Genomic DNA, 13,378 nt, shown 5'->3' on the forward strand with positions numbered 1-13,378 from the left:
CATAACTTTATGAAGAGTAATATTGAATGGCACATGCTTCCCATGGTGTGGGAAGCAGCTTCAGGTAGGAAGGTCATTTCCCAAGAGTCGTTACCTTGAACCACTCAAGATGCCTGGTCAAGTCTATGGAAAAAGTGTGTTTTGGCTGAGTAGAGTTGCATTCAGTAGGGGATGGGGATAAGGGGGGCAGGAAAGGAAGCATTTGAAAACAATAGTGTCATTTTCTTCATTAAATTTTAACTGACACACATACAGAATTTGAATGGAATTTCATATAGAACCAATCCTAAATTGCCTAATGTCAAAATGTAAATACCTGACAGGGAGGTGTATTTGGAAAAAAATGAAACAGAGAACTACATTGAAAATAGATCATAAAATTTTATTTGTGATTATTTGTTCATACAGATTTTATCAAAATGCACTCCTAGCTCATACATTTATCACTGAAAATATGCCACAGATTGTCATTTTCTGATTTGCCTCCTATAGATTCACATTAAAATGTGCCATAAGGAAGGAATAAATGTGATGCTGTTTACTGATTATGAAAATAAAGAAATCAAAAAATATCAATATCAAAAATACACATTCCTATTTCATTAATTTTAAAATCATGTAAGCATCAAAGCAAAGAGCAGTAGTCAGAAAGCCTCTTCTCATTATATAAGTTTCAGATATGATGTTTTTCATTGTTGATTGTGAAGCCTGTGACTCAGTGCTGTGTAACCTGAGTCTTGTTTGAACATTAATTGCTCTCCTACTGAAGGTAACTATGAAAAGCAGACAGAAGAGTTCATGCGCAGTGAAAGTGTGGCCTTAACCAGACATCCATCCTAATATCTTATTTGATTAGGCACATAGCTTCAGTAGTCAAGCAAAAGTGAGATGTGGTCCATCCCTAAGCAGTTTGGACATCTGTTTCAGGCATGAGTGGTGAATAGCATGTTAGTCAGGACATAATCTCTCTTTCAGTGTCCCGCACCAAAGAGTGACTTACTTCAGCAAAAGGGGACTTAAGAAAATTCTAGAAAACCCCCTTTCAGGTTTCGTTCCCCTTGTCATAGTAAATAATGACTTGACTTTCTTCGGTTGTTCTTAATGGAGTTAATTACATGGCCTTAGAAATGGTGTCAAAATTACAGGTAATTTTTAATTATAAAGGGTTTCCTTGGAAACGGTTTCCTGTATATGAAATTGTACTTTGTTCCAAAATAGTTCATTTCACTTACAATTAGAAACCAAAGAATGAGCACGGCATAGGGCAATTTAGAAATTGTCACACTAATTGCCATGAAAAAGTTAATTTTTCACAGCAGACAACTGATGGAGCACATCCAATTAACGGGTACGCAGCTCCTCACCAGCTACCTCAGAAAAGAATGATTCCATTTTATGACCATTAATTGGTCACCGGCATTAGACATTGCTTTCCAATTTAGACATTTATTTAGAAATTATATATGCATAGCTATAAAGTTTGGAAAGAACTGACCACAGTGATTATTCATTGCTGTGTTTAAAGATCGGCCTATGTCGGTAACATCCAAGTTCACAGCAACTCCCTTCCAAATCACCTTAACACACTGGCTTCACAGCTAAGGGTATGCCTCTCTTTGGTTCATAAGGTGTTGTCCTGGAAACCATCCTGATACAGTCGATAATAGGGCAGACGCTGAGGCAAAGTGTACAGCCCGTGCATGTGTCGGTGACAGTAGGCAGATGAGTTTCTGGATCGAACTGGATAGCCTGGAAACAGAAAATAAGAGAGCTGAGCCACTGCTCACCGATGCCAAGAACGTTCCCATTTTAGCATCTGCATCCCTGTCCACGGCGATGGAGAATACCACACCGAGCACCATGGCGGTGTAAAGATAGCAACAGCTGAACTGACAGGAGCAACAGAGAAATAAATGAAGCTCCCTTAAATTAGAAATGGCGAATTGTAAAGTATTTACACTTATATCAGAGGTTTATTTTTTTCCATGGGAGACGAAACATTTTGAAACACAGCACTTCTGTTTCTCCGTCAGCGGAGGACTCATGTCTTGCCAATCTGACCTGGTTGAGACACTTTGTACCTGCCGATGTTGGGTGCTTCAAACAGACCCACTTTCTCTTCACACTTCTTGTTCTCTTTTAATATGTGTGTGTGCGCACGTGCTCACGTGCATGCATGCAGGTGCACATAGGCATGGAGGCATATATGTATGTGCATGTAGAGGTCAGAGGACAAACTCAGTTGTCATTCTCAGGAAAGCCATCTGCCTCCCTGACACAGGCTCTCTCACTGGCCTGGAGCTCACCAATTAGACTAGATTGTCTTTTCAGTAAATCTCAAAGACCCTCTGTATCATCCTCTTCAGCACTGGGATCTCAAGACTCGGCCATTCTGCTAGAAATGTTTCTATGTGTTCCAGGCATGTGTGGGTCATGGGGATTGAACTCGGGTCCTTGTGATTGCAAGGTAAGTGCTTTACCTGCAGAGCCATCATCCTGCAAGACCACACTCCTTGTTCTTTGCCTTGGAGAAGTGATCATGCCAGGGGAGGCAGTGAAGGCATTTCAAATATTGCATGCAATTTTTTTAAAAGAAAACAGTAGAAAAAAAATGACTGCATAGTTAACTCTGAGTTTTAACCATTTCCAACTTGATTTTAAGCATTATCTTACCACAACAGGAACAAAATGTAGATGGGAGAGGCAGGAGAGCCCATGTCCTGCTCTGGCCCTGACATCTTCCAGATGGGAGAAGCTCGACCAGCCCTCTAGCTCTGATTCTGCTCACGATTTTGAGGAATTTTGAAATTTTCTTCTCCAATCTTCCTCCCTCCCTTCTTCCCTGTCACTGTCCCTCCATTCTTTCCTTGTCCACCCTCCTTAACCTCTCTTCCGATTCTCTTTCCTTTCTTCCCTCCTTGTATTTTCCCTTCTTGAACCCCTATAGAACTAATATACTGAGTGTGAAGTGAGGGTTGAGATGGCGCAGTTATCATGACAATCTGCCCGTTAGAGGCATCTGAACGATGGAGACACTATGTCAGTCCTCAGGGGTGGGTTTGCATTTTTAGGAAGGACTTCAGTGCAGCCTGGGAAAGGGTAGTGGATGAGAGGAAGGGGACCTCCTGGGAGCCTTGCTGTTGGCTAGCTTGCAGAAGAAGCTCCACCCACATTCTAATCTTCTGGAATGTCAAGGTAGGGCTTTTAGGGAAATTTCAAGGGGCAGTGGGAACCCTATTCATCTCACCTCCTGAGGCCAGCCCTAAAAATCTTCTGTGTAACTTAATTTCATGATTACTATTGCCTTTTGTGTCTTATGCTTGTGATGGCATCTAATTAATATGTACAGTACACTAGGTGGTAGGTGAAGTCACAAGCTAACGTCAAAGAGAAATGGGTAGGAATTGCTCTGCCCATCCCGGAGGAATTTTTAATCTGCCCTTTCTGTCTTGTGGCAGGCTCTCAGCCAAGGCAAGAAAGTCACTTTCAGTGGTAGATACACCAAAAAAAAAAAAAAAAAAAAAAAAAATCTCCCTTCTTTCCCAGCTATGAAGAAAGTCATAAGACCAACTTCTACAAGTGTGTGGTAAAAGACTGGTTCTTTTCTTTTTTAAAATTACTGCCATAAAACTCCAATCAATACTGAATGGAGGAGGATCCTCTGGAGGCTGAAGGAATCCAGTCCTTTAGGGGACTGGTAATAAATGACAGCTCTCCTCTCTGCAGTTAGTACCAGACCATAACCTTCCCTAATGTACATTATTTTGCATGAATTTCTGTTTTCACTTAAACTTCCCTCTTCAGCTTCATGGGTGATGAAACAATATTAAAATAATACAGTGCACTGAAAATGGTTATATTAATTATTGTTTTCATCTCTGGAACAATTACCTGACAAGAAGCAACTCAAAGGATGGAGGGCTCATTTTGGCTCACTGTTCAGAAGATGGAGTCTATCGTGATAAGGAAGGCATCACAGCAGCTTACAGCCATGGATAGGGAACTTGCTCACATATGGATGGATCAGGAAGCAAAGACAAATACTGACAGTGCTTAGCACTTCTCCTATTTCTTTTCACTAGGAAAACCTAGCACATTGGATGGTGCCTTTGACAATAAAGGTTGTATCTTGTCCAAGAGAAGGTGCAGCAGTTAGGAGGAGTTCTTGCGGCATTTACAGAGGACCCAAGTTTGTCTCCTAATACCAAACTTGGGAAGGTCACAGCCACAACAGATGTGAAGGGTTAATGCACACATACAGTACACACTCCTACTGACACCTACATGTATAATCAATAAATCTTGAAAAATAGATATACAAAGATACACCAGTGCATTACAAGGGCAAAAAGGGGGACCTGTAGTGAGGATATTTGGCACGCCTGGTTAGAATTGCACGTTTAGCGACGGAAGACACTTGCCGCCCTTAAAGAAGAGTCATCCCTCAATGTAGCATCTTAATTCCAGCAGGGTTCCTACCTGGTAGCCAGAGTCATTGCAGGTCATGTAACATTTGCCGCAATTGATGCACATTTCCTCATTGATCAGGGCCACAACTTGCTCGACTCCGCTCAGCTCACCAAATGTTCCCAGGTATTGCAATGCTTTTCCAATTACATCCTAGGAAAGGGGCAGTGAATTACTTACAGTGCTCAACTTGAAACAATTCCTTAATAATGAATATCTGTCCACGTTTTCCCATCTTGAGCACACACAACATTGTCCTCACAGATGCACTTTTTGTGACAGTTAGTTTAGTTGATTTTGAGAGATGGGCACTATGCACACCCAGCTTAGAGATGCTAGCCACTGACTGTGGAGATGACTCAGTGGTTAAAGCGTCGGCCGAACAAAGTTTGGATCCCCAACATGCACATAGGACCCAAAGAAGATATAAAGCAAAAAGCCATCGAAGGAGGAAATCCTATGTTTGTCTTGGGATTCCACGCAAGTACACATGCACGCTTACATGCACCTACACATATGCACCTGCATTCAGAACCTGCAAATCTCACACACATGCACATACAACATGGTGGGGGGGGCAAGATACAGTTATAAGACTTAAGCAGCTGAACTCAATTGTTTTTCTGATGAGCACCCTGTAACAGCACTTTATATACAGATGTTAAAATAATTCTCTTAGGTTTTTGTAACTTCTATATCATAGAATTTGCATTTTGAAGGCTCTAAAAGTAATGTAAATGGACAAGAAGGTCCCACACTTACACTGGAGGCTTGATTTCACTGGGGATGTGGGAAATAAAAACAAAGGCTCATCCCATTTTTACTGTCGATTTTTTGACTCTTGATTTTCATTTGAACTGCGCTCTGATAGTGCACTCACCTGTCATGTCTTGAAGAATATATTTCCTTATTGAAGGTTTCTAATGTATGCTAATTAATTAGGTTGATCGAGACTGAATTAGATGCCTTTTCACTCTTAAAGAACGAGCAATTGCTCCATTCACCGCTGAAGATCTTTCGAGCAGTTACACACGGCTTTGTTTCTTATAGTAATTGAGATTATGCTTAATATGGGGAGCACAGAGGATGTTTCATCAACACTAGGAAGCACTTTGTTTCAGAAAACAAAACAGAGAAATGTAACAATGTTTGCCAAATTAGTGTGCTGTCAAGATTATCAGCTTCTGTGTTTCACCTCTAGAATGAGAATGGTTTGTTTGAATTCAAGGTCCATGTTCAAAGAGGCCATCTCTTGCTTGGAGTCCTCGTCCCACATTCTTTTGGGTATATTATTTTTTTGCATACTCCTTCGGGCCTGGTGGGATGGCTACTCTTAATTGTCTACGTAATCTGCTTTAGAATAGGGAACCTTAATTGTGGAATTGTCTGTGTTGGATTGGTCTGTGGCCATCCATGTCTGTAGGTCATTTTCTTAATTGCTAATTGATATAGATGGACCCTGCCCACTTGGGGAGGTACCAAACCTGGGCAGGTAGGCCAGGGCTATAAAATAAAGTTGGCTGAGGAAGCTATGGGGAGCAAGCCAGTAAGTGTCATTCTTCTCTGGTTTCTGCTTCAGCTCCTGCCTCCAGGCTCCTGTCTTGAGCTCCTGCTCTGGCTTCCCTTGATTGAAATTAACCCTCTCCTCTCCCAAGTTGCTTTTGGTCAGTATTTTATCAGAGCAACAACAAAGATAAACTAGACTGTCCAGGAGGACTTGGCTATGCTCCCTTACCTCTATTTCAATTTCAATTTGAGCACTACATTGTTACTGTAAGCTTTCAAGCGGAGGACAATATTCACATTACCCTTACACTTCATTTGCATGCTTCCAAGCCCTGGGAGGAAAGAAGACTTCAGGGCTGCTGCCTTGCCTCCTTTCTTTCCAGTGCACTGAAGCTGAAGATTTCACTCCATCGCGGTGTGATTTTTCAGGGAGTCCTTGACATCCCAATCTCTGTGCCTGTACCTCTCACAAGCTCAAGCTGCATTACCAAATGTGTGATGAACATTATCACTAGAAACAAGAACAGTGCGTTCCCCACCCGCTGAACTCATAAGCACACAGGATTGTAGTGCCCTTCAGCTTTTCTTGGCATTGTGAATAGCACTGGGATTTTTTTATTTTTAATGAGGAAGTCTTGCAATTTTACTCCTATTACTCTCTCCTCTAATGTCATCTTTTGCACTTTCCGAGGGATCTTTTGGATCCCCTGCTGTGTCTACTACAAGTTTTCAACATAACTCATCAACTCTCAATCATTTTTCTAGTCCTGGGTATCTTTTAAAGGGAGCTTGGGTGTCTCTACTTCATGAGGATTTCCTCAATCCTTCTGCGTCCTTTCCTAACCAAATGTCAAGCTGTGTTCTTCCTCCTTCCTCTTCCTCTCTCCTTCCCTCTCTCTCCTTCCTTTCCCCTTTCTACCTCAGACTCTTTGTCTTCTTTCTCTTTTCCTTTGTCATGGCCTGGGATATTTTATCCATGTCATAGAATTGGCGATAAAAGATAATTTTTGAGTTCTACCACACTTCAGGCTAGTGCCTTAATTTAAAATGATTTTCTTATTTAAACTGCATATATTTTAGGGAAGTTGAGGTGACTGCGATTTAAGATATAAAATCAAGTAGATGATGGAATAGAGGTTCAGATTACTGCTGCTAGACTTCAAATGCTGTGATCATATGCACTCTGCTATTCTGACTCACTTGTTATTCTTTGGCAAATCCCACCTCACATTGCAAATAGGATTTTAAATCTAGATTCCTATGCTGTTTTTTTTTTAAACTGAGCTTTATTCATATTGGAATCAAGTATGGTATATCTTGTTCCTGCAGATCATTAAAGCATAACGGATGCTCAAATATTTGTTAAATAAATATATCTTTTGAATATCTATGCCCGGACTCATAACAGTGATTACATAGTAATAAAAAGTCTAGTGGATATTTTTATTAATTTGGGCATTGCACATGCAAAAGCTAATCAAGGAAACTGGAGCAGCTTAATATTTTCCAATATATCAAGACAGTAAATGCACGGACATTCTATCTGGCTGTGAAAGACTATTTATGTACAATAGAGACTAACTTTTTAGATGCAAATAAATCAGTCAAAACAACTCCTGTGCAGAATCCAATCATTATGGGCGAAATCATTAGTTAAATACTCAACTGATGACTAGTCACGGAAATCCCTAGATTTTTCTAGAAGAAATATACATGCCCTAGATTATTTTTTATATAAAGAGCAAGTTTATCCTCTGGTATATTAAATATGCCCTTTTCTCTCTGTTTGAGATTTGCAGCTGTCATTTAAAATATCTTTATTTTTAAAACCAGATAAAATAAGCTCATTGCAGCATTGACAAGTTAACAGAGGGGGTTAAAAATTCAGAGGTTTTTTTTTTTTTTTTTTTTTTTAAGTATACCATCTTCATTTTTAATCTAGAAGAGGATAAAAGAATAGTATCTGAAATTAGTTTGGGAGTATCAAAGAAACAATAGAAAAGAATGATCATTCTTTGAGACGAAAACTGTAGACAGTGTTTGAAACCCCACCCTCTTTAGCTATATTGTGAGCTGAGGGATATATGTGCGCAGGTCCTGGAATTAGTAGAAAAATATGGATCACCGGACAGGTACCTGTGTTTCAGGTAGTGCCTTATAGAAATACTTCTGCAGAGGTTGGGAGACCTACGTTTATTGTTCCAGACAGGGTGTGCACACACAAAGTTGGAGCAATCTATGTAACTACTCTTGCTTACTAGAAATGCTTATGCATGGAGACTATGACACTGGATCCCTTAGATTATACTTCACACATTTGATGTGTGTATGTGTGTGTGTGTGTGTGTGTGTGTGTGTGTGCGCGCGCACACACATGCACGGTTGTGTGTGTGTGAGTGTGTGTGTGCAAGGTTGTGTGTGTGCCTGTGTGTGTGTGAAGGCATGTGCAGTGTGTGTAGAATAGAAGTTGATATCAGGTGTCATCTCCAATCATATGTACCGAGGCAGGATTTCCTGCTGATTTCAGTTAGTCTGACTAGATGACTCACTCCAGGGATTCCTTTTCCGTTTCCCATGTCCTAGGATTTCGGGTGGGCCTCCACGTCCGCCTGGCTTTTCAGTGGATTCTGGGGAACCAGACTTCAGATCTCCTGTCTGTGTGGTGGGTGCTTCACTCACTGTGCCATCTCCCCAGGTGGCAGATTTGATTTTAATGGAAGTGCTCCGGGCTAGCCACAATGGCCTGCAGTACTCTAGAATCCTATGCAGAGTTAAGAGAATCAAAAGTGGTATTTGTTGTTGTTGTTGTTGTTTTTGCTTTATCAGAGATAGAGTTTCCCTGTGTAGCTCTGGCTGTCCTGGAACTCACTCTGTAGACGAGGCTGGCCTCGAATTTCCAGAGATCCACCTGTCTCTGCTTCCCTGAGTGCTGGGACCAAAGACACATGGCAGCATGCCTGGCTCAAAAATGATTTTTCAAATGGGTGAGTCATTATTTTTATTTGACACACATTTTAAGGTCAAAGAATATAAACCTAGAGGGACTTGATCGGTTTCTGATATTATACACTTTTTTCATGATGAGCAATAGAAATATATTAGTTTTGACCTACTTTTAAGCTGATTGATGTACATTCCAATTGTGATTGTTATCTGGCCCAGTAACTGCTCTTCTGGCTTTGGGTCTTTTCATTTCCTACAATTCCTGTATACATGTGCCCTCCGAAGTCTAGGACTGAGGATGGCACGCTGTGGGCAATCACTGAAGGATCTGTGATTTAAGTGATTTGGTTATAGCTGCTTAATTACTTTCTTGTGTCTTTATCCGCACCATTACCAATGCCTCAGGCTCTCGTCACACCTTAGGCCTTACAGACCTATCAGGAGGGGAAATGAGATCACTTGACTTGTTATCCCTGAATTATGCTAATTCTTAGTAACTTTGTCCTCATAAATGCTCCTGAGTCAAAAGTTTAGTAATCATTTCAGTTTCCCTGAGACCTGGTGTCAGCTTTTCTGGTCTGTTTCTATTTTTTCTTTACAATAGTAAGAGCCTTTACATCCTCACATCTATTTCTTCCTTCTTCCTCTCCTTCTTTCTTCCGTTGCTTTCTCCCTCCCTCCCTTCCCATGGCTCTCTAGGTTATTTTAAAATAGGGATTCAGGCTCTAAACTATGCTATCTTGAAACTTACTATGCAACTCAGGCTGTCCTTGATGCTCCACCAATCGCCTTGCCTCTGTCTCCTGAGTGTGAGGATTATAGGTGTCGGCTACCATGCTCAGCTTGCCTTTCCTATGTTAAAATGATCCAGAGAAATATTTGTTTTTTATCAGTTGGTACAGAATTCTCAAACACAAGTGCTCATAAAGCTTAGCAGTCCACTTATTATTGCTAGCACGCATAGCTGTCTGAGCTGGAAGGCAAGCAGTAAGCACTGAGAAGGGGTGGTCTTGAACTAGAACTCAGCATACTTGGGCCGGTGAGGAGAGCTGCGTAAGCTGGGAGAGGGATGACTGATTCAGAAAACAAACGCTAGATTGGCTAGAAAAGTGGAGAGAAACACTGTTGCAAGAAGCAGGCTACATCAAGCGATAGTGGTGAGAGAGGGTCGTGGGGAAAGGTGTCTGTGGAAGACAGATGGGCATGACTTCAGTGTCTGAGGCTCCGATCACAGTATCCTCCCCATGTGGGGTGGAGTCAGGCTTCATGTGGCAAGTTGCTGACATTTGGGATTTCACTTGATTTAATGAAGCTGTAATCTTATATCTTAGACTCGCAAATCTATTTTTCCTCCTTCTTTTCAATGCTAAGAAAATGCTATGTGAGGATGCAAGGGAGAATAATAGGAACGGAACAGGTTTTTGTTCTAATTGTGATTTAACAATGTGCCATCTGTTTGAAGTGGTGGGTGTACTTTTTTCTTTTTGACTTTTAATAGACGAAAATACATTCCCATTTTACCTAATATTTTCTGCAAATCGAAATCACTTGGGTAAGTTGACCAAATTTTAAAGCTTGCTACCACACTTCTATGCTTAGTTGTCATTGATAAGGTCTTTTCTCATGGGACCACTGATCATCAAGTTATTTAAGCTCTTAACCTTCTCACTCCTGGGAACATACCCAGAAGTCTGACATCATCAAATTCTTTTTTTTTTTTTAATTTATTTATTTATTAAGGATTTCTGCCTCGTCCCCACAACCGCTTCCCATTTCCCTCCCCCTCCCCCAATCAAGTCCCCCCCCCCTCATCTGCTCGAAGAGCAATCAGGGTTCCCTGACCTGTGGGAAGCCCAAGGACTGCCCACCTCTATCCAGGTCTCGTAAGGTGAGCATTCAAACTGCCTAGGCTCCCACAAAGCCAGTACATGCAGTAGGATCAAAAACCCACTGCAATTGTTCTTGAATTCTCAGTATTCCTCATTGTCCGCTATGATTACCTAAGCAAACATCATCAAATTCTGATGGACAGCTTCTCATTCCTGATCCATCTTCAGGTTAGAGAACCAATGCCTCAGGTACTTGTCTTGATCTGCCAAAAAGCACCTTTAGGAAGGGTCTGTTAGAGCTTACAGTTCTTCCAGGAATAAGGTTCATTGTGGCAGGGAAGTCATGGAGGCAGAAGCAGAGCAGATGGTTACACTGATCCCACAGTCAGCAAGCAGAGAGAGATGGACTTTGTGTTCAGCCCACTTTCCCCTTTTTATTGAGCCTATGGAATGGTGCCCCTAACTTTATGGTTGGTCTTTCTACCTCACTTCAAATCACCCAATATAGATAATCCCTCACAGACGCACTGAGAGACTAGTTTCCATGGTGATTCTAAATCTCATTGACTTGACAATCAAGATTAACAGTCAAACTGGACTATGAGATCCCATCTATGACTTTCTCCGAACTTCTGGAAATAGATTTACTATAGGTGGGATGCATGGGTAGCTACACAGAGACTTGTATTAAAGACTTAGCATTAAAAGTTTCTAAATTCAACATGAATGGCTAAATCCTTCAGCTCCCACCAGGTGCTGTTTCCCTCAAACATAGAAGTCCGAACTAAGTTGCGGGGTTGGTGAAGATCTTCTCCCAGTTAGTGGGTTGCCTTTGTGTCTTAGCGACAGTGTCCTTTGCTTTACAGAAGCTTCTCAGTCTCAGGAGGTCCCATTTATTCAATGAGGTCCTTAATGTCTGTGCTGCTGGGGTTGTATGTAAGAAGTGGTCTCCTGTGCCCATGTGTTGTAGAGTACTTCCCACTTTCTCTTCTATCAGGTTTAGTGTGTTCAGACTGATAGTGAGGTCTTTAATCCATTTGGACTTGAGTTTTGTGTATGGTGATAGATATGGATCTATTTTCATTCTTCTACAGGTTGACATCCAGTTTTGCCAGCACAATTTGTTGAAGATGCTCTCTTTTTTCCATTGTATACTCAAGAACAATGGCACTGGGTTTCTGATCCTACTGCACGTACGGGCTTTGTGGAAGCCTAGGCAGTTTGGATGCTCAACTTACTAGACCTGGATGGAGGTGGGGGGTTCCTTGGACTTCCCACAGGACAGGGAACCCTGATTGCTTTTCGGGCTGAGGGGGGGGACTTAATTAGGGGAGGGGGAGGGAAATGGGAGGCGGTGGCTGGGAAGAGACAGAAATCTTTAATAAATAAATAAATTAAAAAAAAAAACAAAGAAGTCCGAACTAAGCCCGCGTAACAGTTTTCTTCTGAGAGATGCTCTTCCCAATAGCAAAGGTTATACAATTCCTTTTCAGATAGCATTCCTCCAGTAGACTGGGCTTTCCACCTAAAGTCTGTAAAGACATACATGGCTGCTCTATCTTGCTTGTCCATATTAACCGCCTGGTTGTTACATCTCCGATGTAGTCCTGGGATGGAATTTCCATGGTTATTTCATTTCAGTGTCCCACAGCTGGCTCCTTCCCACATCACCTTCAGATTTGCGGATTTCAATGAAGGTATATATCTGACACACACTGCTCCTCCCTCTGCCCTTTGGCTGGACTTCTTCATTCTAAGCAACATATCTTTTCCTATTGCTATATTCTGGTCAAGCCAGGAACCACACATCAATACATCCCCACATGACTTAAGAGATTATTTTTATAACCAAATTCTTCTCAGCCTTTAAAGTTCAACATGATAGATTTCAACTGCTCTTTATTGGTACATAGACAACTGAGAATATGAATCCTGCCCCCAGCCTGCTTCTCTAGATTCCTTTTGGAAACTGCTGGGCAAGGCTCCCTTATTTTTCTCCCTATGCAGTTCCCCTTTGTGTTCTGTGGTATCTAATATGGTCTTACAGTTTTATCCGTGTGCTTTCCTCCTTCCTTTCACAATTCAATTGAAATAATAAAGCACTCGATCAGGCTGACTGGTCCCCTGCCAACACGGCCTTGCCAGTCTTATGAAGTGCCGTCTATCTCCTCCTCCAAGCAGCAGGAAGAAGTGATGAAAACATCACTAGTGCCCCTAAACCATTCATTTTCCTACCCAGAAATTCAAAAACGTTAGAGATCCATCCCCAGCTTCATAAGGAGAATGAGAATTCATTCTCACATATATCAACAGAACTGGGGCACGTTCTGGAACTTCATAAGGCTTGGCAAGCTCTCAAGCCTCCGTTATCTGCTGCCAGAGAATCAAGCACATTTCTCATTTCCCTGGGCCACACGTGTGCACTGTCAGCTTCAGGAGGAGGCTCTGGCATGTTTTTCCGTCTGTGCCAAATATATGCACACACACATGTAGTGCAAATTCTAATTGGTCTTAACAATAAAAACCCAGAGTCCGATATAGGGTTAAATGTGGAGAGACCAGAGAGACAAAGGAGCAAGCCACAGTTGCTTCTTACCTCGTCATCTCCTTACCCTGAAAATGGGGCAAGCTCC

The 13,378-nt window shown here is 41.6% G+C and overlaps 1 protein-coding gene across 1 annotated transcript in view; it reads right to left on the bottom strand.

Annotated features, from left to right (window-relative positions):
* Nucleotides 1-361: 361 nt before the first annotated feature.
* Dpyd (dihydropyrimidine dehydrogenase) overlaps nt 362-13,378 on the bottom strand; it is a 755,789-nt gene continuing 742,772 nt past the window's right edge. Inside the window, exons 22-23 of the mRNA XM_041647856.1 lie at nt 4,480-4,620; nt 362-1,749 (exon numbers count right to left, since the gene is read on the bottom strand). Of these exons, the coding sequence (XP_041503790.1) occupies nt 1,579-1,749; nt 4,480-4,620 (312 nt within the window). The 3' untranslated portion in view covers nt 362-1,578. The remainder of the gene's footprint in view (nt 1,750-4,479; nt 4,621-13,378) is intronic.

This window comes from Microtus oregoni, unplaced genomic scaffold (assembly GCF_018167655.1).
Source record: "Microtus oregoni isolate MIOR12 unplaced genomic scaffold, Mior012 000000F_ref0000247, whole genome shotgun sequence".
Taxonomy (NCBI): Eukaryota; Metazoa; Chordata; class Mammalia; order Rodentia; family Cricetidae; genus Microtus; species Microtus oregoni.